At 55.5% G+C, this 23,206-nt stretch overlaps 3 protein-coding genes across 4 annotated transcripts in view; 1 reads left to right on the top strand and 2 right to left on the bottom strand.

Moving 5' to 3' along the window:
• drap1 (DR1-associated protein 1 (negative cofactor 2 alpha)) overlaps positions 1–598 on the bottom strand; it is a 34,697-nt gene extending 34,099 nt beyond the window's left edge. The window contains exon 1 of the mRNA XM_060855365.1: positions 400–598. Coding sequence (XP_060711348.1) covers positions 400–441 — 42 coding nt within the window. The 5' untranslated portion in view covers positions 442–598. The remainder of the gene's footprint in view (positions 1–399) is intronic.
• Positions 599–620: 22 nt separating this feature from the next.
• On the top strand, positions 621–13,937 carry c46h11orf68 (chromosome 46 C11orf68 homolog). Of its 2 annotated transcripts, none has more exons than XM_060855363.1 (3): positions 621–784; positions 10,481–10,657; positions 13,101–13,937. In XM_060855363.1, the coding sequence occupies exon 3, from the start codon at positions 13,110–13,112 to the stop codon at positions 13,848–13,850; it is 741 nt and encodes a 246-aa protein (XP_060711346.1). In that variant the 5' UTR covers positions 621–784; positions 10,481–10,657; positions 13,101–13,109; the 3' UTR covers positions 13,851–13,937. The 2 variants fall into 2 exon arrangements, with proteins under 2 accessions (XP_060711346.1, XP_060711347.1); XM_060855364.1 differs by having other exon boundaries at positions 10,565–10,657.
• A 3,382-nt stretch (positions 13,938–17,319) lies between these two features.
• rela (v-rel avian reticuloendotheliosis viral oncogene homolog A) overlaps positions 17,320–23,206 on the bottom strand; it is a 33,693-nt gene continuing 27,806 nt past the window's right edge. Inside the window, exons 10-11 of the mRNA XM_060855353.1 lie at positions 22,779–22,871; positions 17,320–22,132 (exon numbers count right to left, since the gene is read on the bottom strand). Of these exons, the coding sequence (XP_060711336.1) occupies positions 21,291–22,132; positions 22,779–22,871 (935 nt within the window). The 3' untranslated portion in view covers positions 17,320–21,290. The remainder of the gene's footprint in view (positions 22,133–22,778; positions 22,872–23,206) is intronic.

The raw sequence follows: 23,206 nt of genomic DNA on the forward strand, positions 1-23,206 counted from the left end.
TCCAAAACCCTGCCCCCCCCAGTCCCCCTCCCCATCCCCTGTCCCCCCTCCAAAACCCTGCCCCCCCCAGTCCCCATCCCCATCCCCTGTCCCCCCTCCAAAACCCTGCCCCCCCCAGTCCCCATCCCCATCCCCTGTCCCCCCTCCAAAACCCTGCCCCCCCCAGTCCCCATCCCCATCCCCTGTCCCCCCTCCAAAACCCTGCCCCCCCCAGCCCCATCCCCATCCCCTGTCCCCCCTCCAAAACCCTGTCCCCCCCAGTCCCCATCCCCTGTCCCCCCCATCCCCATCCCCTGCCCCCCCCCATCCCCATCCCCTGCCCCCCCATCCCCATCCCCTGACCCCCCTCCAAAACCCTGCCCCCCCCAGTCCCCCTCCCCCACCCCCGGGGTCTCTCACCGGCGGGAAGCGGGCGTTATATTTCTTTTTCTTTGACGGCATCGCCCGGCTCTCGGTTAGTTGATGTTATCGATGATGTTGTTGTGATTTATTTCCCTCCGCGGGAGGGGTTTTTTATTTGGGTTTAATCGCGAAGAGACGGTGACGGCAGCAGCGGAGCGACCGGGCCCGGGGGGTGGGTGGGGTCCTTCACGGCCCGGCGTCGCGGCTTTCCCGGATAAAAGAGGTGCCCGGAGCGGCCGCCTGCTCGGACCGGAGACACAAGAGGGAGAGCCCGCGGGGCGGGGAGGGGGACCAGAGCCTCACAGAGGGAGGATTAAAGGAGCGGCGGAAACCCACACACAACATCACCGCCCCCCCTCCCAATAAAACAAACACATCACCGGTAAACGGTCATCACCGGGAACGGCCGGGGGCGGGGGAGGGGCAGCTTCGGGGTGAGGAGGGAGGGAGGGAGTCCGGCCTCGCGATGCTGTTGACCCTCACTGACCCCGGAGGGTGTTGCTAGGGACCCTCACTGACCCCGGAGGGCGTTGCTAGGGACCCTCACTGACCCCGGTGGGCGTTGCTAGGGACCTAACTGTCTCCAGGAGGGTGTTGCTAGGGACCCTCACTGACCCCGGAGGGCGTTGCTAGGGACCTAACTGTCTCCAGGAGGGTGTTGCTAGGGACCCTCACTGACCCCAGAGGGCGTTGCTAGGGACCCTCACTGACCCCGGAGGGTGTTGCTAGGGACCCTCACTGACCCCGGAGGGCGTTGCTAGGGACCCTCACTGACCCCGGTGGGCGTTGCTAGGGACCTAACTGTCTCCAGGAGGGTGTTGCTAGGGACCCTCACTGACCCCGGAGGGCGTTGCTAGGGACCTAACTGTCTCCAGGAGGGTGTTGCTAGGGACCCTCACTGACCCCAGAGGGGGTTGCTAAGGACCCTCACTGTCTCCTGGAGGGCGTTACTAAGGACCCTCACTGACCCCGGCAGGCGTTGCTAGGGACCCTCACTGACCCCGGAGGGCGTTGCTAGGGACCTAACTGTCTCCAGGAGGGTGTTGCTAGGGACCCTCACTGACCCCGGAGGGCGTTGCTAGGGACCTAACTGTCTCCAGGAGGGTGTTGCTAGGGACCCTCACTGACCCCGGAGGGCGTTGCTAGGGACCCTCACTGACCCCGGAGGGCGTTGCTAGGGACCCTCACTGACCCCGGAGGGCGTTGCTAGGGACCTAACTGTCTCCAGGAGGGTGTTGCTAGGGACCCTCACTGACCCCGGAGGGCGTTGCTAGGGACCCTCACTGACCCCGGAGGGCGTTGCTAGGGACCTAACTGTCTCCAGGAGGGTGTTGCTAGGGACCCTCACTGACCCCGGTGGGCGTTGCTAGGGACCTAACTGTCTCCAGGAGGGTGTTGCTAGGGACCCTCACTGACCCCGGAGGGCGTTGCTAGGGACCTAACTGTCTCCAGGAGGGTGTTGCTAGGGACCCTCACTGACCCCAGAGGGGGTTGCTAAGGACCCTCACTGTCTCCTGGAGGGCGTTACTAAGGACCCTCACTGACCCCGGCAGGCGTTGCTAGGGACCCTCACTGACCCCGGAGGGCGTTGCTAGGGACCTAACTGTCTCCAGGAGGGTGTTGCTAGGGACCCTCACTGACCCCGGAGGGCGTTGCTAGGGACCTAACTGTCTCCAGGAGGGTGTTGCTAGGGACCCTCACTGACCCCGGAGGGCGTTGCTAGGGACCCTCACTGACCCCGGAGGGCGTTGCTAGGGACCTAACTGTCTCCAGGAGGGTGTTGCTAGGGACCCTCACTGACCCCAGAGGGGGTTGCTAAGGACCCTCACTGTCTCCTGGAGGGCATTGCTAAGGACCCTCACTGTCTCCTGGAGGGCGTTGCTAAGGACCCTCACTGACCCCGGAGGGCGTTGCTAGGGACCTAACTGTCTCCAGGAGGGTGTTGCTAGGGACCCTCACTGACCCCGGAGGGTGTTGCTAGGGACCCTCACTGACCCCGGAGGGCGTTGCTAGGGACCTAACTGTCTCCAGGAGGGTGTTGCTAGGGACCCTCACTGACCCCGGAGGGCGTTGCTAGGGACCTAACTGTCTCCAGGAGGGTGTTGCTAGGGACCCTCACTGACCCCGGAGGGTGTTGCTAGGGACCCTCACTGTCTCCTGGAGGGAGTTGCTAGGGACCCTCACTGTCTCCTGGAGGGAGTTGCTAGGGACCCTCACTGTCTCCTGGAGGGTGTTACTAGGGACCCTCACTGACCCCGGAGGGTGTTGCTAGGGACCTAACTGTCTCCAGGAGGGTGTTGCTAGGGATCCTCACTGTCTCCTGGAGGGCATTGCTAGGAACCCTCACTGACCCCAGAGGGCTTTGCTAGGGACCCTCACTGTCTCCTGGAGGGTGTTGCTAGGGATCCTCACTGTCTCCTGGAGGGTGTTGTTAGGGACCCTCATGGACCCCAGAGGGCATTGCTAGGGACCCTCACTGACCCTGGAGGGTGTTGCTAGGGATCCTCACTGTCTCCTGGAGGGTGTTGTTAGGGACCCTCATGGACCCCAGAGGGCATTGCTAGGGACCCTCACTGTCTCCTGGAGGGTGTTGCTAGGGACCCTCATGGACCCCAGAGGGCATTGTTAGGGACCCTCACTGTCTCCTGGAGGGCGTTGCTAGGGTCCCCGGAGAGTGTTGCTAGGGACCCTCACTGTCACCTGGAGGGCGTTGCTAGTGACCCTCACTGTCACCTGGAGGGTGTTGCTAGGGACCATCACTGACCCCAGAGAGTGTTGCTAAGGACCCTCACTGTCTCCTGGAGGGTGTTGCTAGGGACCCTCACTGTCTCCTGGAGGGTGTTGCTAGGGACCCTCGCTGTCTCCTGGAGGGCGTTGCTAGGGACCCTCACTGACCCCGGAGGGCGTTGCTAGGGACCTAACTGTCTCCAGGAGGGTGTTGCTAGGGACCCTCACTGACCCCGGAGGGCGTTGCTAGGGACCTAACTGTCTCCAGGAGGGTGTTGCTAGGGACCCTCACTGACCCCGGAGGGTGTTGCTAGGGACCGTCACGGACCCGAGAGGGCGTTGCTAGGGACCCTCACTGTCTCCTGGAGGGAGTTGCTAGGGACCCTCACTGTCTCCTGGAGGGTGTTACTAGGGACCCTCACTGACCCCGGAGGGCGTTGCTAGGGACCTAACTGTCTCCAGGAGGGTGTTGCTAGGGATCCTCACTGTCTCCTGGAGGGCATTGCTAGGGACCCTCACTGACCCCAGAGGGCTTTGCTAGGGACCCTCACTGACCCTGGAGGGTGTTGCTAGGGATCCTCACTGTCTCCTGGAGGGTGTTGCTAGGGACCCTCATGGACCCCAGAGGGCATTGCTAGGGACCCTCACTGTCTCCTGGAGGGCGTTGCTAGGGTCCCCGGAGAGTGTTGCTAGGGACCCTCTTTGTCACCTGGAGGGCGTTGCTAGTGACCCTTACTGTCACCTGGAGGGTGTTGCTAGGGACCATCACTGACCCCAGAGAGTGTTGCTAAGGACCCTCACTGTCTCCTGGAGGGCGTTGCTAGGGACCCTCACTGACCCCCGAGGGTTTTGCTAGGCATCCTCACTGACCCTAGAGGGTTCTGCTAAGGACCCTCACTGTCTCCTGGAGGGCGTTGCTAGGGACCATCACTGTCTCCTGGAGGGTGTTGCTAGGGACCATCACTGTCTCCTGGAGGATGTTGCTAGTGACCCTCACTGACCCCGGAGTGCGTTGCTAGGGACCCTCACTGTCTCCTGGAGGGCGTTGCTAGGGGCCATCACTGACCCCAGAGGGTGTTGCTAGGGACCCTCACTGTCTCCTGGAGGGCGTTGCTAGGGTACCCGGAGAGCGTTGCTCGGGACCCTCATGGACCCCAGAGGGCGTTGCTAGGGACCCTCACTGTTTCCTGGAGGGCATTGCTAGGTTTCCCGGAGGGCGTTGCTAGGGACCCTCACTGATCCTGGAGGGTGTTGCTAAGGACCCTCACTGATCCTGGAGGGTGTTGCTAGGGACCCTCACTGACCCCGGAGGGCATTGCTAGGGACCCTCACTGATCCCGGAGGGTGTTGCTAGGGTCCCTTTCTGTGCCCTGTGGCCATTGCTAGGGATAATAATTGACCCTGGAGGATGTTGCTAGGGCCCCTCTGTGTCCTGAGGCTATAGCTAGGGGCAATAACTGACCCTGGAGGATACTGCTAGGGCTCCTCTGTGTCCCCTGAGGGTATTGCTAGAGACCCTCCCTGACCCATGAGGGCATTGCTGGAGGCCCTCCCAATCCCCAGAGAGCGTTGCTGAGGACACTCCCTGTCCCCAGATGGTGTAGCTAGGGACCGTCTCCATCCCCGATAGAGTTACTAGGAACATGCCCTGGCCTCTGATGATGTTGCTAGAAAGTGTTTCTAGGACCCCTCTCTATTCCCGGACGGTGTCGCTAGGGGCCGTCCCCATCCTGGCGGATGTCACTAGGGTCCCACCCTGTTCCCAGAGGGCGTTGCTAGGGGCCTTCCCCATCCCCGATAGGCATTGCTAGGCACACGTCCTGACCCCAGAGGCATTGCTAGGTCCTCTGCCCATCCCCAGAGAGTGTTGCTAGGGGCCGTAGTTATCCCTGGAGGATGTTGCTAGTGACCCATTGTGAATTGTGTTGCTCGAGACTCTCCCTGTCTCTGGGAAGTGTTGCCAGGGACCCTTTCTGAACGGTGTCACCAGGGTCACTTCCTGTCCCCGGATGGTGTCACCAGGTCCTCCTTGTCCTAGCAGGATGGCCCTGAAGGCTCTTGCCTCCTTCTTCGAAAAGGGATCTGCACAGCTTCCATTCACCACCACCCACCTGCTCCCACCTATGCTCATTCTCCTGTTGAACAATCTCTCCGTTACCTTGGAGAAAGTTAGAAGGGTTAAAGGTGTGTGTTGCTGGCTGGCCAGCATTGATAGCCCATCCCTATTTCCCTTGAGAGGGTGGTAGTGAGCTGCCATCTTTAATCGCTGCAGTCCACTTGCTATGGGTTGACCCACAATGCCGGTCGGGAGGGAATTCCAGGATTTTGACCCAATGACTATGAAGGATTGGCGGTATGTTTCCAAGTGAGGGTGGTGAGTGGCTTGGAGGCGAACTTGCAGGGGATGGTGTTCCCAAATTCCTACTGCCCTTGTCTTTCTTGGTGGAAGTGGTCATAAGTTTGGAAGGTGCCGTCTAAGGATCTTTGGTGAATTACTTCAGTGCATCTTGTACTTGGTACACACTGCTGCTCCTGATGGGCCGGTGGTGAAGTGATTGAATGTTTGTAGATGTGATGCCAGTCAAGCAGGTTGCTTTGTCCTGGATGGTGTCAAGCTTCTTGAGTGTTGTTGGAGCTGCAACCATCCAGGAGATAGTGAGGACTGCAGATGCTGGAGATCAGAGTTGAGTGTGTGTTGCTGGAAAAGCACAGCAGGTCAGGCAGCATCCGAGGAGCAGGAAAATCGACTGGAAGCTTCGATTCCTGAAGAAGGGCCTGACCTGCTGTGCTTTTCCAGCAACACACTCTCAACGCTACACCCATCCAGTCAAGTGGGGAGTATTCCATCACACTCCTGACTTGTGCCTTGTAGATGGTGGATAGACTTTGGAGTGTCAGGAGGTGAGTTCCTCTCAGCAGTATCCCGAGTCTCTGACCTGCTCTTGTAGCCACTGTGCTTATGTGGTGAGTTCAGTTGAGTTTCTGGTCAATGGTAACCCCAAATGACAGGGAGGGATTCGGTGATGATAATACAGTTGAATGACAAGGGGTGGTGGTTAGAGTGTCTCTTATTGATGATAGTCATTGTCTAGCATTTGTGTGGGGCAACTGTTAGTTGCCACTTGTCCGCCCAAGCCTGGATATTGTCCAGATCTTGCTGCATTTGAGCACGGACTGCTTCAGTATCTGAGGAGTGAATCAGCGTGAATGGTGCTGAACGCTGTGCAATCATTGCTATATCTGTCTGGTTGTGGAATATGCCCGTTCTCCTCCTCCCTCTCAGGCCCCATGTACATCTTGCAAAAGAAGCAGGGTTTCCCTGTCCATCCCTCAACCTTGCCTCCTGCATTCACAGCTCACAATACGGTCTCCTTTACTTTGGCGAGACTGATGCAGAGTGGGCAACTGTCTTGCGGAACACCTCCACTCTGTCCGCAGAAATGAGCCTGTCCTCCCAGCTGCTCGCCCTAACAATAAAGCAACTCGCTCTCATGCCGACGTTTCTGTCCTGGGGATGCTGCAATGTTCCGGTGAGGCACAATGCAATTTCAAAGGGTGGCACGGTGGCTCAGTGGTTAGCACTGCTGCCTCACAGCGCCCAGGGACCCGGGTTCAATCCCAGCCTCGGACGACTGTCTGGGTGGAGTTTACACCTTCTTCTCGTGTCTGTGTGGGTTTCCTCCGGGTGCTCCGTCTTCCTCCCACAGTCCAAAGATGTGCGGGTTAGATGAATTGGCTCTGCTAAATTGCCCATAGTGTGCAGGGATGTGTACGTGCATTAGGCAGGGATAAATATTGGATACTGAGCTGAAAATGTGTTGCTGGAAAAGCGCAGCAGGTCAGGCAGCATCCAAGGAGCAGGAGATTCGACGTTTCGGGCATAAGCCCTTCTTCAGCCATTCCTGAATTCTGAATTCAGGAATGGCTGAAGAAGGGCTTATGCCCGAAACGTCGAATCTCCTGCTCCTTGGATGCTGCCTGACCTGCTGCGCTTTTCCAGCAACACATTTTCAGCTCTGATCTCCAGCATCTGCAGTCCTCACTTTCTCCCCATAAGTATTGGATAATAGGGTCGGGAATGGGTCTGGGTGGGTTTCCCTTCGGAGGGTCAGTGTGGACGTGTTGGACCGAAGGGCCTGTTTCCACACTGTAGGGATTCTCTAATTCTATGAACAATTACCTCCTTTTCCAACACTTCCTTTACCTCACAGCCCGGAGGATTCAGTTTCCAATTCAGAACCTGATATGCCTTTATGTCTGTTCTCCATTTTCCTTAGATCCTCTTCAGCCCATCCCTACCCACGCACACAGTCTTGTCATCTTTGATGTCTTGTTTACTTTGCTGTCTGTATAGAGAAACCCATCTCTCCCCTTTCAAACCTTAACTTAGCAACTAGAGTCATCGAACTGTACAGCGTGGAGTCGGTCCAACTCATCCATGCTGACCAGATATCCTATATTAATCTAGTCCCATTTGTCAGCTTTTGGCCCCTATCCTTCTAAACCCTTCCTATTCATAGACCCATCCAGATGCCTTTTTAATGTTGTAATTGTAACCAACCTTCACCACAGCTCATTCCACGCATGCGTGAAAAAGTTGCCCCATAGCTCCCTTTTAAATCTTTCCCCTCTCACCTTCAACCTATGCTTTCTCGTTTCGGACTCCCCCACCCTGGGGAAAAGACCTATCCACACCCCTCGTGATTTTATAAACCTCCTATAAGGTCAGCCCTCAGCCTCTGACGCTCCAGGGAAAACAGCCCCAGCCTGTTCAGCCTCTCCCTATAGCTCAGACCCTCCAAGCCTGGCAACATCCTCGTAAATCTTTCCTGGATCCTTTCAAGTTTCACAACATCCTTCCTCTTCACCATGAACAGTCCTTTTGTCTTTTATAATGAGCCTCTATTGATTTTTTAAAAATCCCAACATCTTCCTGTTCTGCAGAAGTCACTGGAGGCTCAAGTCAGTCTCTCTCTGTAGATGGTGAGTTTCTCCAGTAACGAAAGTAAGTTGTCAGGAGAATGTAGGGAGTCTGCACAGAGACATGGACAAGTTAGGTGAAGGGGCAAAAGTCAGGCAGAAAAGTGGTGGAGGCTGGTACAATTGCAACATTTAAGAGGATGGGTATATGAATAGGAAGGGTTTGGAGGGATATGGGCCGGGTGTTGGCAAGTGGGACTGGATTGGGTCGTGATATCTGGTCAGCAGGGACGAGTTGGACCGAAGGGTCTGTTTCCGTGCTGTACATCTCTATGACTCTATAATATGTTTAATGTGGATAAATGTGGCCTCGTCTATTCTGGGAGGAAGAATAGAAAAGCAGCACGCTGTTTAAATGGAGAGCAATCTGACAAGTTGGTGGTGCTGAACTTCTCCTGGTACACGAATTGTGCAGAGATAAACCGCAGGTGTTTGGGATTTTGAATGTCATATTACTGTTTATTGCGACGGGTGACTCAGTAGTTAGCACTGCTGCCTCACAGCGCCAAGGTTCGATCCCAGCCTTGTGTGGAGTTTGCACATTCTCCCCGTGCCTGTGTGGGTCTCCTCTGGTTTCCTTCCACAACCCAAAGTTGCATGGATTAAGGTGGATTGGCCGTGCTCAGTTGCCCATAGTGCCCAGGGATGTGCAGGTTAGGGTGGGTTGGCCGTGCTAAATTGTCCCATAGTGCCCAGGGACGTGCAGGTTAGGGTGGATTGGCCGTGCTAAATTGTCCCATAGTGCCCAGGGATGTGCAGGTTAGGGTGGATTGGCCGTGCTAAATTGTCCCATAGTGCCCAGGGATGTGCAGGTTAGGGTGGGTTGGCCGTGCTAAATTGTCCCATAGTGCCCAGGGATGTGCAGGTTAGGGTGGATTGGCCGTGCTAAATTGTCCCATAGTACCCAGGGATGTGCAGTTTAGGGTGGGTTGGCTGTGCTAAATTGTCCCATAGTGTCCCAGGGATGTGCAGGTTAGGGTGGATTGGCCGTGCTAAATTGTCCCATAATGCCCAGGGATGTGCAGTTTAGGGTGGGTTGGCTGTGCTAAATTGTCCCATAGTGTCCCAGGGATGTGCAGGTTAGGGTGGATTGGCCGTGCTAAATTGTCCCATAGTGCCCAGGGATGTGCAGGTTAGGGTGGATTGGCCGTGCTAAATTGTCCCATAGTGCCCAGGGATGTGCAGTTTAGGGTGGGTTGGCTGTGCTAAATTGTCCCATAGTGTCCCAGGGATGTGCAGGTTAGGGTGGATTGGCCGTGCTAAATTGTCCCATAATGCCCAGGGATGTGCAGGTCAGGGTGGATTGGCCGTGCTAAATTGTCCCATAGTGTCCCAGGGATGTGCAGGTTAGGGTGGATTGGCCGTGCTAAATTGTCCCATAGTGTACAGGGATGTGCAGGTTAGGGTGGATTGGTCGTGCTAAATTGTCCCATAGTGCCCAGGGATGTGCAGGTTAGGGTGGATTGGCCATGGGAAATATTGGATTATAGCATGGGCCTGGGTGGTTGGTGGGACCCGATGGGCTGATTGGCCTGTTTTCACACTGTAGGAATTCTGTGAGAATGGAATATTTGAGTAGAGAAGGTCTAATGCAGGATGTTCGTAAGGCCACACCTGGGATGCAGCTTTGAAGTCCTCACTGGAAACAAGAAACGATCACTTTAGAAAGAGTTCTGGGAGGTTTTACTTGATTCATTCCTGAGGTGGATGGCTTCTCTTATGTCGAGAAGTTGAACAAATTATGCCTGTCCCCATTGTGGTTAACACAAGGTGACCTGACTGGAACATATAAGATCTGTATCGGTAATATGGCGTGGAGGTGCCGGTGTTGGGACTGGGGTGGACAAAGTCAGAAGTCACACGACACCAGATTATAGTCGGACAGGTTTATTTAAAATCATGAGCTTTCGGAACGGGACTCCTTCATCAGATGAAGTGGAACACTATAACCTGGTATCACGCCACATCTAACGCTGTAGAAGTGATATACCGGGAGAATGTTTGTTTTCAAGGGAAAGGATGAAACGAGGGGGTATGATTTCGGAATAAGATAATAATAATGAATTTATGTTGTTTCCCCCTCCCCCACTTTAAGGCTGAAACTCTGAGAACCGTTTTCTCAAAGTGGGTTGTTAGAACATGGAATCCTTTTCCCAGGAAGTGAGTCAAAACTCTTTAAATTACTGGCCTGCTGAAGTATTGCTAGGACGCTCATCTGCTCTGTCTACCACTGTTGGAAAGGTCCTGATATTTCCAGAGAGTATTCCTTCTCCTCAGACCAGTCATACTAGGGATCTTTCCTCTGAGCTAATCGCTAGGGCCTTACTGGCAACAACAGTGTATAATCGGAGTTCCTCTGAATTTCTTCCAGAATTCTCTTGGTACAAAGCTTCCTCGGTGGTGTTCAATTTGCCAAGTGCAACTCTTCACTTCAATTAATTTTCTCGTCCACCAGACTGAGTCTCAGACAAACATCCACGGCTTCTGGTACGGTCTGGACAACAGACGCAGAGAGCTGATTCTAGTCCAGACACCAAGGAGCTTTACAGTAAGTTCACTTTAATTTCCAGCCAGTGCGTTATCCACTGACCCCACCTCCCACACACCCACCCCCACACCAACCCCCCCCCCCCCCCAGCCACTGGGTGTAAACTGCCTCCCTGCCCCTACTTCTCTGTGAAGAGATGCAACACTCCATTCCCCAGATGACTCTTACAGAGCTGGATTCTCAAAATCCAAGCTGGGATTGTCGGAGGGTCAGTGCTGAGGGAGTGCCGCACTGTCGGAGGGTCAGTGCTGAGGGAGTGCCGCACTGTCGGAGGGTCAGTGCTGAGGGAGTGCCGCACTGTCGGAGGGTCAGTGCTGAGGGAGTGCCGCACTGTCGGAGGGTCGGTGCTGAGGGAGTGGGCACTGTCAGAGGGTCAGTGTGAGGGGGTGCCGCACTGTCGGAGGGTCAGTGCTGCTGGAGTGCTGCACTGTCGGAGAGTCAGTGCTGAGGGAGTGCTGCACTGTCGGAGGGTCGGTGCTGAGGGAGTGGGCACTGTCAGAGGGTCAGTGCTGAAGGGGTGCCGTACTGTCGGAGGGTCAGTGCTGAGGGAGTGCCGCACTGTCGGAGAGTCAGTGCTGAGGGAGTGCCGCACTGTCGGAGGGTCGGTGCTGAGGGAGTGTTGGACTGTCGGAGGGTCAGTACTGAGGGAGTGGGCACTGTCGGAGGATCGGTGCTGAGGGAGTGGGCACTGTCGGAGGGTCAGTGCTGAGGGAGCGCCGCACTGTCGGAGGGTCAGTACTGAGGGAGCGCCGCACTGTCGGAGGGTCAGTACTGAGGGAGTGGGCACTGTCGGAGGATCAGTGCTGAGGGAGTGCCGCACTGTCGGAGAGTCAGTGCTGAGGGAGTGCCGCACTGTCGGAGGGTCGGTGCTGAGGGAGTGTTGGACTGTCGGAGGGTCAGTGCTGAGGGAGGGGGCACTGTCGGAGGGTCAGTGCTGAGGGAGTGGGCACTGTCGGAGGGTCAGTGCTGAGGGAGTGGGCACTGTCGGAGGGTCTGTACTGAAGGTTTGCTGAGGGTCAGAAATCAGTGCCACCGGGTAGGAACGGGGAAATCGGAAGATGAGGGGTTCTCTTGCCACTTTTGTACTGTATGTTGGAGCAGGTTTTGTGTCGGGGCAGGTGGGTTCTGGGAGTCTGAGAGTAGACACAATGGGGGCAATTCTCCAATTCCAGCCAGGTGGAGGTGAGCATCCTGAGTGACCTCAGCCTTCCACTATCGAATCCCTCAACCCCAGGAATGCTGGGTCATAGTGTTACCAAGTGAGCCAGCACGGAAACAGACCCTGCGGCCTGGACAGGCATCCGAACCAATCACAATTCCTGTTTAACACAGGCTCTGTTATAAGCCTCCTGGAGAAAGAGATCTGCCAGTCTGAAGAGACCACTGTCCCCACACCAACCCAAACTGGCAGCTCATCGGGCACTGCCCCATAGGGTACAGGGTCACCCCCTGGGGGTGGTGCAGTGTTATTGCAGTGTGTCGCCCTCTGGGGGTGGCTCAGTGTTATTGCAGTGTGTCGCCCCCTGGAGGTGGAGCAGTGTTATTGCAGTGTGTCGCCCCCTGGGGGTGGCTCAGTGTTATTGCAGTGTGTCGCCCCCTGGGGATGGCGCGGTGTTATTGCAGCGTGTCGCACCCTGGAGGGGGCTCAGTGTTATTGCAGTGTCTTACCCCCTGGGGATGGTGCAGTGTTATTGCAGTGTGTCACCCCCTGGAGGTGGTGCAGTGTTATTGCAGTGTGTCGCCCCCTGGGGATGGCGCGGTGTTATTGCAGTGTGTCGCCCCCTGGGGGTGGTGCAGTGTTATTGCAGTGTGTCGCCCCCGGGGGTGTTGCAGTGTTATTGTGTGTGTCGCCCCCTGGGGGTGGCTCAGTGTTATTGCAGTGTGTCGCCCCCTGGAGGTGTTGCAGTGTTATTGCAGTGTGTCACCCCCTGGAGGTGGTGCAGTGTTATTGCTGTGTGTCACCCCCTGGGGGTGGCTCAGTGTTACTGCAGTGTGTCATCCCCTGGAGGTGATGCAGTGTTACTGCAGTGTGTCACCCCCTGGAGGTGGTGCAGTGTTATTGCTGTGTGTCACCCCCTGGGGGTGGCTCAGTGTTACTGCAGTGTGTCATCCCCTGGAGGTGGTGCAGTGTTATTGCAGTATGTCGCCCCCTGGAGGTGGTGCGGTGTTATTGCAGCATGTCGCCCCCTGGGGGTGGCTCAGTGTTATTGCAATGTGTCGCCCCCTGAGGGTGGTGCAGTGTTATTGCAGTGTGTCACCCCCTGGAGGTGTTGCAGCGTTATTGCAGTGTGTCGCCCTCTGGAGGTGGCGCAGTGTTATTGCAGTGTGTCCCCCTCCCCCACCCCAGTGGTGACTCACCGGCCTGCACCTTTCGGCTGCGGAGAATGTCTCGCCCCTATCCCCTCCTCCTTTTATTCTTTCCGCTCCCTTTTGCCTCGTTCAGGAAGCCGGAATGAGCAATCCGGATGAGGAGGGGGCCGAGCCGATCCCGGTCGAGCGGGACCTAGCAGCGGAGGCCATGGCGGCCGATATGGACCCCTGGGTGGTCTTCGATGCCCGCAAGACGCCGCGGGCGGAGTTCGACGACTGGCTGGACAGCAACCGGCCGTCGCGGGTCTTCCGGAACGGCGACCCGGACCGCAACGCCGAGCCGGTGGGCTGGATCGCCGTCTGCGGGCCGGCCTGCTCGCCGTCCCCCGAGCGCGGCGACCGCGAGGGGCTGCAGGAGGACTGGGAGCGGCTGCAGGACAGCGGGCGGCCGGTCACCTTCCAGACCGTCAAGGAGCTGGCGTTGAACCGGCGGGTGCTGAGCGGCAAGTGGCTGATGCACCTCGCCACCGGCTTCAAGGTGGACCACGCCTGGGCCAGCCTGGCGCGGGCAGTGCTGGACGGTAAGCTGCCCTCTGCCAAGGTCAGCCCCTACTGCCCCGATACCGGCGCCAAGCACGTCATCTGCGTGCATGGCGATGACTTCACCGATGAGAGCCAGGTGGTGAGCCTGGATGCCGCCATTCGGGCTGCGGGCATCAAGTGCCCGCTCTCCTACAAGCCGGACGTCTACACCTACCTGGGGCTCTATCGGGGTAACCGCTGGAAGCTGTGCCCCACTATCTACGAGAGCCATTATGACCTGGAGTGCATCCCCCGGCGTTCCCGCATTACCTGCAAGGTGACCATGACCGAACTAACCTAACCGCGCGCCCACCTCCGCTGTCCGGGAGGTCTGCGTTTTCCGTTAATCGTTATTATTTTTCAAATGTACAGATTCAAGAGAAACTAGCGAGAGAGAGAAAAAATGAGACCGTGTCAGCTTGGTCAATCCGGGGTTTTTTTCCCGCTCGCAAGGGACCAGCCTTGTGCCGCGTACGCCGCATGGAGGCCGTTCGGCCCGTGCTGTCTTCGAGCCTCCTCCCTTCTTGTCCAACCAGCCCCCCACCCCCAGCTTTAAATCCATCCGCTGCTCTTCACCTCATCCACTCCCCTGGGGGTTAACGAATCCCCTTCATGCGTGGGCCTTGTGGTCTCTCCCAGCACTTCCTGCCCGTCCATTTTGCGCTTGGGGTCACATAGAGAGCAGTTCAGAGTCTCACACAGGACGGTCCAAATGAGGCGAGCTGATCGATGGCCAACCAGTCGGGTTTTCCGGTCGCCAAGGGCGATGGCCAACCAGTCGGGTTTTCCGGTCGCCAAGGGCGATGGCCAACCAGTCGGGTTTTCCGGTCGCCAAGGGCGATGGCCAACCAGTTGGGTTTTCCGGTCGCCAAGGACGATGGCCAACCAGTCGGGTTTTCCGGTCAATCGTTAGATGACCTTTTTAATTCCAGGCTTTTGACTGGGATTCGGGCCCCTCAGCACATTCGACCCACAGCTCTAACTCACTACACCGGTGATGTGACCACTGCTGTTCCTGAGAAATAAACAGCAGGAATAGGCCATCCAACCTCCTGCACTATTATGGTTAAGGTCTGACTGCCCTCGAAGCCATGTGCCCTTATAGGTTTTTAAAAATTCCTTCCTGGCATGTGGGTGTTGCTCACCGGGCCAGCCTGTGTTGCCCATCGCTGTGGGTCTGGAGCCACATGTAGGCCAGACCAGACAATCTCCTTCTTCCCTGAAGGACATCATGCCCAACACCCTTTTGTTAGTTTGTCAGCAAAGATCCCCAGCCTTACAAGTAGTCAATGACCCAGCCTCCAGCGCATTCTGCAGACTCACATTGGGGGAGGATATTAAATCCATCTTAAATAGGACTCTCCTTATTTTAAACCGGATTCCATCCCCGTCTCAGTTTTAGACTCCCCACGAGGAGAAACATTCTCTCGGATTCTGTCACGCCCCCTGTGGCCTCTTGTGTGTTTCGATAAGATTTCCCCCTCCCCCGAAACTCCGATGAGTTTGACCCAACCGTTCCTCATAAGATATATCCCATGCTGTATAAATTGGTGTTCCCTTTCCCAGTTCGGTTTTCCAGCGTTGTCAGTCCTGATGCGTGCAAGCATTGCCTGAGTGGAGTATTACTTTAAGCCTGGGTGTTACAGGAACCAGTTAATGCAGCGATGTCTCCCTCTCTCTCAAATTGAGGTCAGACCTGTCAACACCCAGAAGTGGTCTCAGCAAACATAATCAACTCAAAATGCCCTCATTTTTATATTCCATTCCCCATAATGAGAGTTCAGTATTCGGATCACTCTCTCTGCATGAAGAAGGCTCCGCAGCTGGATTTATCGCAGACTGATCTCTCTGCCTGACCCCTAATTCCGATGCTGCCCCCGAGCAGAAACACTTTCGCCTGACAAGTTTTGAATTTATTTATTTTAACCTCGTTATTCCCCCTTTCCCCCGGCAAGAGGCGACGTGTCTCCTGTTGTCACGGCGTGTGAGAATTCTGCAGCCCTCCTCTGTTGGTTCACCCCTCGGCCTTATCTTTCCTGGCGCTCCTTTCCTGCAACGTGTTTCTGTACCACCCTTCTCTGTGCCCTCTCCTGTCCCTCGCCACCCACAGCTTCCACACCCTATTAGCAGGAAAGTGTCTAAGCAGTGCTAGTTCAGCTTTCGCTTCTCAGTTCCCTCACACTAGAAGTAAAAGCGAGGGCTTCTCCCCAGTGCCTTTGGAGATTTTGGGCGCTTCGGCAAGCACCAGGAACACAGCTCACAGAGGGATGGCAGGCGTTTCCAGTCTGTTGTGACCTCTGCCTGCTCTCTTTGGTACACCCACATTGAAAGGACCGCCTAGCCCGAATCTCTCTCTCTCTCTCTCTCTCTTACCACTGGAGAGATCGGTGAACAGCAGAACTTGAGTTGGTTCAATCTCTTTCTCACTCTTCATTGGCCTCTTTCCTGCTCAGTGTCCAGCGCTTAGCAGTGCGCCAAGGAGGGGGCAAGGGGTCAGGCTCTCCATCGGATTGGCCCCTCAGGCTCCCCAATGAGAACGTGCCCTGATTCCCACCTTCCTCCTATTCCCCCCCCCTCCCTGGAATCCTTGACTCCCTTAATCAAAACCTGCCTTGATTATATTCCCTGATGCAGCCTTTGCTGCTCCCCAGAATAGAAAATTCCACCGATTAATGACCCCCCCACCCCCTCCCCAAGAAACTATCCCTTGTCTCCCTCAGACCCCTTTTTATTTTTGCAACTTTAATTCTTCATCTCTCCCGCTCCTGCATCTGTCAGGAGCCCCTGAGGATATGTTTCAATAACATCACATTCTTCTGAAGTCCTGGGGAGGGCAGGCCCAACCTTGCCCCATGAGGCGAACCTCCGTGAGATCCCAGGAATTGGTGGGGTGAACCCAGATAACTCCCTCTTTGAGGAGACAGTGAGGTCTGCAGATGCTGGAGATCAGAGCTGAAAATGTGTTGCTGGAAAAGCGCAGCAGGTCAGGCAGCATCCAAGGAACAGGAATGAAGGGCTTATGCCCGAAACGTCGAATTTCCTGCTCCTTGGATGCTGCCTGACCTGCTGCGCTTTTCCAGCAACACATTTTCAACTCCCTCTTTGAGTAGAGTGGGGTCTCACTGCAGCAAGCATCTCTGCTTCTACGCACCGCTCGCCCTCTTTGCAACATTCACCCTTCCTAATCACTTGGATGACTATTCATCGAAACTTGAGCTTGCTTGCTCTCTACCCTTGTTTCCACACTGTAAGTAATCTAATCTAAATTGCATACTGCATGATTCCACACAGAGAAAATACAATAATGAACAGTTCCAGGGGTTTTAAAAAAAGTGGGCGGCACGGTGGCACAGTGGTTAGCACTGCTGCCTCACAGCGCCTGAGACCTGGGTTCAATTCCCGACTCAGGCGACTGACTGTGTGGAGTTTGCACGTTCTCCCCTGTCTGCGTGGGTTTCCTCCGGGTGCTCCGGTTTCCTCCCACAGTCCAAAGATGTGCGGGTCAGGTGAATTGGCCATGCTAAATTGTCCGTAGCGTTAGGTAAAGGGTAATATGTAGGGGTATGGGTGGGTTGCGCTTCGGCGGGTCGGTGTGGACTTGTTGGGCCGAAGGGCCTGTTTCCACACTGTAAGTAATCTAATCTAATCTTACCCCCCTACTCTGTGATTTCTGGCTTCTGCAGTAATCTACTCCTTCCCACATCCCTTGCTGTCCCAGGTGAGTGAACCACCTCAATGGCGAGATGATTCCACAGAAACACGACACCAAATTTCAATTTTAACTATTTATTTAAAAGAATCATATTTTACTTAATAAAAAAAAACTACATCATTGTGACATCCACTAATGAACTCGTAACCACAGGGTTATTTGCAGGAACCAACTGCAGTTTGGGGATCTTATGCAACTACAACTAGAATAGTTGGTCTGTCTCGAACTCGATTTAGAGTTACTTGCAGAGCAGGAATGGATTAAGAGTTTCCGTTTCATCCCGGGACCCCCTCAACCCAGTTGCTGTTGTATAGCTGTTCAACTGTGGGAGGGGACACTTTACAACGAAGCCCCTTCCTGTGCCAGGTGGGTGGCTGAGTGTCTGCCTTAGCTATAATCTGTTCGGGAGGGTCACGCGTGAATCCCTCAGGAAAGTGACAAGAGTTATCGTCCAGGGGACGCGGTGACCCGGGTCAAACAGCCCGTGCAGTTTCACAGAGGCGTTGCGTCTCTCCCCACCGTGGTCGCTGGGGAGTTTGCACCGTCACTGCCTACTGGTCCCGAGAAACCTCCCCAGGCAGCGACCGCCTGGAATCACCTCCCCTTGAGGTTCGACCGTCACGGAAATCCCCTCTAGCAAACAGCCTGGGAGTCACCACTGCCCAGGAACTGAACCGAGACGATCACTCCAAGAGCAGGTCAGCAGCTCGGAATCCTGTAGCTCACCTCCTGACTCCCCAGAGCCTGTCCACACTCGATCAGGCATGAGTCAGCAGTGTCTCCTCGATCACCTGGATGGGGACAACTTCAACGGCACTCGAGAAGATCAATACCGACCGTGACAGAGGCTGCCTGATTGTGGATGAGGTGCCAACCATCTGCAAGAGGCGCTGGAGAAATTCACCTGACGCTCTCTCGACGGCACCTTCTAACTCCTCAACCCTAAACTACCCAAAGGAGAAGGGCAGTGGATACACGGGGTCGGAATCCTGGAATTCCCCACCTCAAACGGGAGACAATCAACATAGAGTGTGTCCCGTCTCCCCCCCACCCCCTCCCACTGTAATCTCGTGGGGCAATTAGGGATGAGTAATAAATGCTGGACTCACCAGCAGTTCCACAATCCGTAAGGTGAATTTAAAATTAGGAAATAAAAGCCACGATTATGGCTGGGGGAGGGGGAAGAGCTTAGGCAGGTCTGTGTGGGGTTAGCCCTCGCTCGCTCGCTCTTCCTTCCCTCCTGAAATTGCCCTGTTACCAGTCTTGAGAGAGTTAGATTTGGTATTGACTGTCTGATCCTTCCCATGATTAATTCGTGGTACTGCACAGCACAGAAACAGACCCTTCGCTCCAACTCATCTATGCTGACCAGATATCCTAAATTAATCTCGTTCCATTTGCATATCCCTCTAAACCTTTCCTATTCATATCAGTAAAGGCAATGACTGCAGATGCTGGAAACCAGCAAAACCCGAAACCTCGATTTTCCTGCTCCTCGGATGCTGCCTGAACTGCTGTGCTTTTCCAGCACCACTCTAATCTAGACTGTGCTCCCAAAACTGTCAGTCAGTCTATCTGCCCAATAACTCCAGTCAGGAGGGAGAAGGGTCAGTTTTAATAGAGTGCTTTCGCTGATGCACAGCCTTCTGGGATGGCTGCACCTCCATTTTCCTCTCCAGTGACATCTAGTCCCATTTGCCAGCACTTGGCCCATATCCCTCTAAGCCATTCGTATTCATATACCCATCCAGATGCCTTTTAAATGCTGTCATTGTACCAGCCTCCACCACTTCCTCTGGCAGCTCATTCCACACACGCATCACCCTCTGTGTGAAAAAGTTGCCCCTTGGGTCCCTTTTATCTTGACCAGATGGGCAAATGGGCTGAGAAGTGGCAGAAGGAGTTTAATTCTGAAAAATTCAAGGTGCTGCGTTTTTGAGAAAGTAAGTCTTAGCAGGACTTATACATTGTTGTGGTTCTGTTTGCCGAGCTGGAAGTTGCAAACGTTTCGTTCCCTGGCTAGGGAACATCATCAGTGCTATCAGGACTTATATACTTAATGGTAAGGTCCTAGGGAGTGTTGCTGAACAAAGAGACCTTGGAGTGCAGGTTCGTAGCTCCTTGAAAGTGGAGTCGCAGGTAGAGACTAAGATTCTGTATCTTTCACCTTGAACCTATATCCCCTAATTTTGGACTCCCCTACCCTGGGGAAAACAGACCTTGGCTGTTCAGCCTAGCCCTGCCTCTCTAGAACGGTCATAGGCTTCTTCCGGTTTCCTCCCACAATCTAAAGATGTGCAGGTTATGCTAAATTGCCCCATCATGTTGGAGATGTGCAGGCTAGGTGGATTAGCCATGGGAAATACAAAGTTACAGGATGGATGGGGGGGGGGGGGGGGAGAGAAGCGCGGGTGTGGGGGGGGGGAGCAGGGGAGTGTTACGGGTCTGGTTGGGATGGACCCGTTGGGCCGAATGGCCTGCTCCTGTAAGGGATTCTATGACTCAGCTCTGACGCTCCAGGGAAAAGATCCCCGGCCTACTCAGCCTCTCCTTATAGCTCCAAACATGGCGACGTGCTTGCAAATCTTTTCTGAACTCTCCGCAAAAACAAGATGGAGGCAAGAGCTTTCCCAGAGTGCAGTGCTCCAGGGAAAGGCCTCTATTGAAGCCAGGAGGGAATAGCTCCAACCAAGCTCCTACGCCATTTTAAGACTTGGCCTACTGGGTCCCTCTGGCTTGCTCCAATTTGCTATTAAGTTCGCAATCGTATTATCAATTAATGAAGGATTTATAATCCCATGTTCAAAACAAGTGTTTGATGTCAGAAATAGGTCTGTATAAATCAAAAGTGTTGGCGGTGGTTACAATCGACAATTGTGAAACCATTTAAAGGCACTTCCCTCTCTCTCTCTGGCCACAAAAGCTGACCTCTATTCAGTGAAGCAATATACAAGCTTGACAATAAAATGTCCCTATCATATCTACAAGGTTTATAATGTTGATTGAAGCAGAGGAAAGGAAATCTTCCTCAGTTGCGGCAATGTTGGCCTCTCTTGGGGAGTCACAATTCCCATCATTCCACCACGGGCGGGCGTGCCTTCAGCTATCAAGCAACCCGGGAGGTTTTGCCAAAAACCCTTGGGGCGTGTCTGCAAAATGGCAGGCAGAGAAAGAGAGAGACATGTGCCCAGGCAGACAGAAAAGAGAGGGGTTTAGGGATGGAATTCCAGAGCTTGGGACTACAGGCAGCTGAAGACACGGCCATTGCCGGTGGATTGATGGAATTGGGGGATGGATCCCAGACCTGAATGGGGGATCTATCAGAGGCAGAAGGAAAGAGAAGGGAGGGGAGGAGGGGTGAAGCAGTAGGAATAGGGCTGGATGAGATAGGGAGGGTAAGAGAGAAAAAGGGGGAGGGAAAAAAGGGAGGGAGAGAGAGAGAAAAAGGGGAGGGGGAGGGAGAGAGAGAAAAAGGGGAGGGGGAGGGAGAGAGAGAAAAAGGGGCAGGAGAGAGAGAAAGGGGAAGTAGAGGGAGAGAGAGAGAAAAAGGAGAGGGAGAAAGAAAAAGGAGAGAGAGAAAGGGGAGGGAGAGAGAGAGAAGGTGAGGGAGGGAGAGAAAAAAAGAGGGAGGGAGAAAGGGAAGGGAAGGTGGGCAGAGAAAAAGGAATGACAAGAGTTTGGGGAGCAATAGAAAGAAAGGGGAAGGGGGGGGAGAATGGGCAAGGGGAGGTAGAGGATAGGAGGGTGGGGAGAATGGGCAAGGGGAGGTAGAGGATAGGAGGGTGGGGAGAATGGGAAAGGGGAGGTAGAGGATAGGAGGGTGGGGAGAATGGGAAAGGGGAGGTAGAGGATAGGAGGCTGGGGAGAATGGGAAAGGGGAGGTAGAGGATAGGAGGCTGGGGAGAATGGGAAGCTGACGAAGAGAGACAGACAGAAAGAGCAGTTTGGGTGACTGGAGAAGGTAGACTCGACCATTACGATGAGAACTTTAAAATGGAGGCGATGGGTATTGGCCCAGGTGCTGGCGAGCTACTGCGTCTCGTAAATCTTGTTAATCTCGGACGAGTTCATCAGGTCGAAGCTGTGGGTGAAGATCGACATGAAGTGGTCCTCCACCGAGGGGTCGGGCAGGAAGGCAGCGGATTCCAGGTCGCCCCCGTTCAGGGCGTTCTCACTGGCTTCGGCCTTCCCATCCTCCTGGCTGCTGGTCATGAGTTTCAGCAGATCAGGCGAGTAGTTCATCAGCGTGGCTGTCTGTAGGCTGCTGGTCAGCCCGTCCAGGCCAAAATCAGGCAACTGGGACCTGCTGGGAGCTGGGGCCTGATGCTGATGTTGCTGGGGCTGCTGGGGTTGCTGGGTGACCGCCTCTTGCCTCAGCAGTTCCCGGAAATCCAGGTTGTCGATGGAGCCCAGGCTGACGCACTCTCCCTCCTGGCCCAGCAGGTTGGTGTCGCTCAGGAACTGGTCCATGGAATTGGGGCCCTCGCTCCCCAGGTACAGGTCGGGCTTGGCCAGGCTGGGCCCCATGGCGGGGGCCACTGGAGCCCCTCCGGCTCCCACAGCCCCCGCCCCGTCCCCCTGCCCCAGCTGGAAGGCGGCACCGAACAGCTCAGAGACGTCAATGGTGGGGAAGGAGCTGCTCACGTTGGCCACGTCTGGGCCCTTGCCCAAGAAGCCAAAGGGGTGGGGCTGCTGGCCCCCCACCCGGGGGTCCAACCCCACCCCACCCAGGGGTGCGTAGTAGGGCTGCTGGGCAGAGGGGGCAGGGCCAGAGGAGGAGACAGCAACGGGGCCCACGGAGAAACGGTCCAAGGACTGGTAGCCCACATTGGCTGGTGTGGTCCCTCCCAGCAGGTCAGGGGCACTGCCACCTGGACGGGGTGGGGGGAGGGGGTTGAGAAGAAACAGAAACTCAGGAACGAGGGGGGAGAGAGAGAGAGATGCTGTGGCACTGAAACACCAACTCAACCACCCATGCCACCCACCACGGCCCTTGTCCCCCACGCATGCAACTTCATTCTTCACCCCCCACACCCGTTCCCTCGCTTCCCCCACACACCCGCTCCTTCACCCACCCCCTCACCCGATCCTTCACCCACCCCCTCACCCGCTCCTTCACCCACCCCCCTCACCCGCTCCTTCACCCACCCCCCTCACCCGCTCCTTCACCCACCCCCCTCACCCGCTCCTTCACCCACCCCCCTCACCCGCTCCTTCACCCACCCCCCTCACCCGCTCCTTCACCCACCCCCCTCACCCGCTCCTTCACCCCCCACCCCTTCACTCATCCGCCCGCAGCCACATCCTCCTCCAGTTCCCCCTCTCCCACTCGCCTTCAGCCCCCATCTCACTCCCGTCTCCACCTCTCCCCTCCCGCACCCCAGACACCCCACATCCCCCTCACTATCCCTGACCACTCTCCCTCTTCCCTCCTGCACCCCACACCCCCGACCCAATGTCTCAGGACCCGCTGATCGCGCCATGCCCCTACAGGGGCCGATAGCCTGGGTTACCCACCTCTCTGGTTGTTCTCGCAGAGTTTGGCCTTTGCCACCCTTTCACCCCCGGATCGATGGGCCATGGCGATGGGTCTGAGGGCAGGAGGTACCCCTGGAGGTGAGGGGGTGGAAGAAAGAGAGAGAGAGAGAGACAGTCCTCGTTAGAATCAGAAAGATATGTGAATCCACAACTCTCTGTCCTGGATTGCTGAGTACCACATACATATGACAGATCATAGATCAGGACGCAGAGTAAGACAGGGAGAAGGGAGATGCAAGGGACAATAGACAATAGGTGCAGGAGTAGGCCATTCTGCCCTTCGAGCCTGCACCACCATTCAATATGATCATGGCTGATCATCCTTAATCAGTATCCTGTTCCTGCCTTATCTCCATAATCCTTGATCCCACTATCCTTGAGAGCTCTATCCAACTCTTTCTTAAATG

Source organism: Hemiscyllium ocellatum, chromosome 46 (assembly GCF_020745735.1).
Source record: "Hemiscyllium ocellatum isolate sHemOce1 chromosome 46, sHemOce1.pat.X.cur, whole genome shotgun sequence".
Taxonomy (NCBI): domain Eukaryota; kingdom Metazoa; phylum Chordata; class Chondrichthyes; order Orectolobiformes; family Hemiscylliidae; genus Hemiscyllium; species Hemiscyllium ocellatum.

Excerpts from the sequence above, each read along its gene's own strand:
- c46h11orf68 (XM_060855363.1), top strand. The coding sequence starts at position 13,110 with ATGAGCAATCCGGATGAGGAGGGGGCCGAGCCGATCCCGGTCGAGCGG.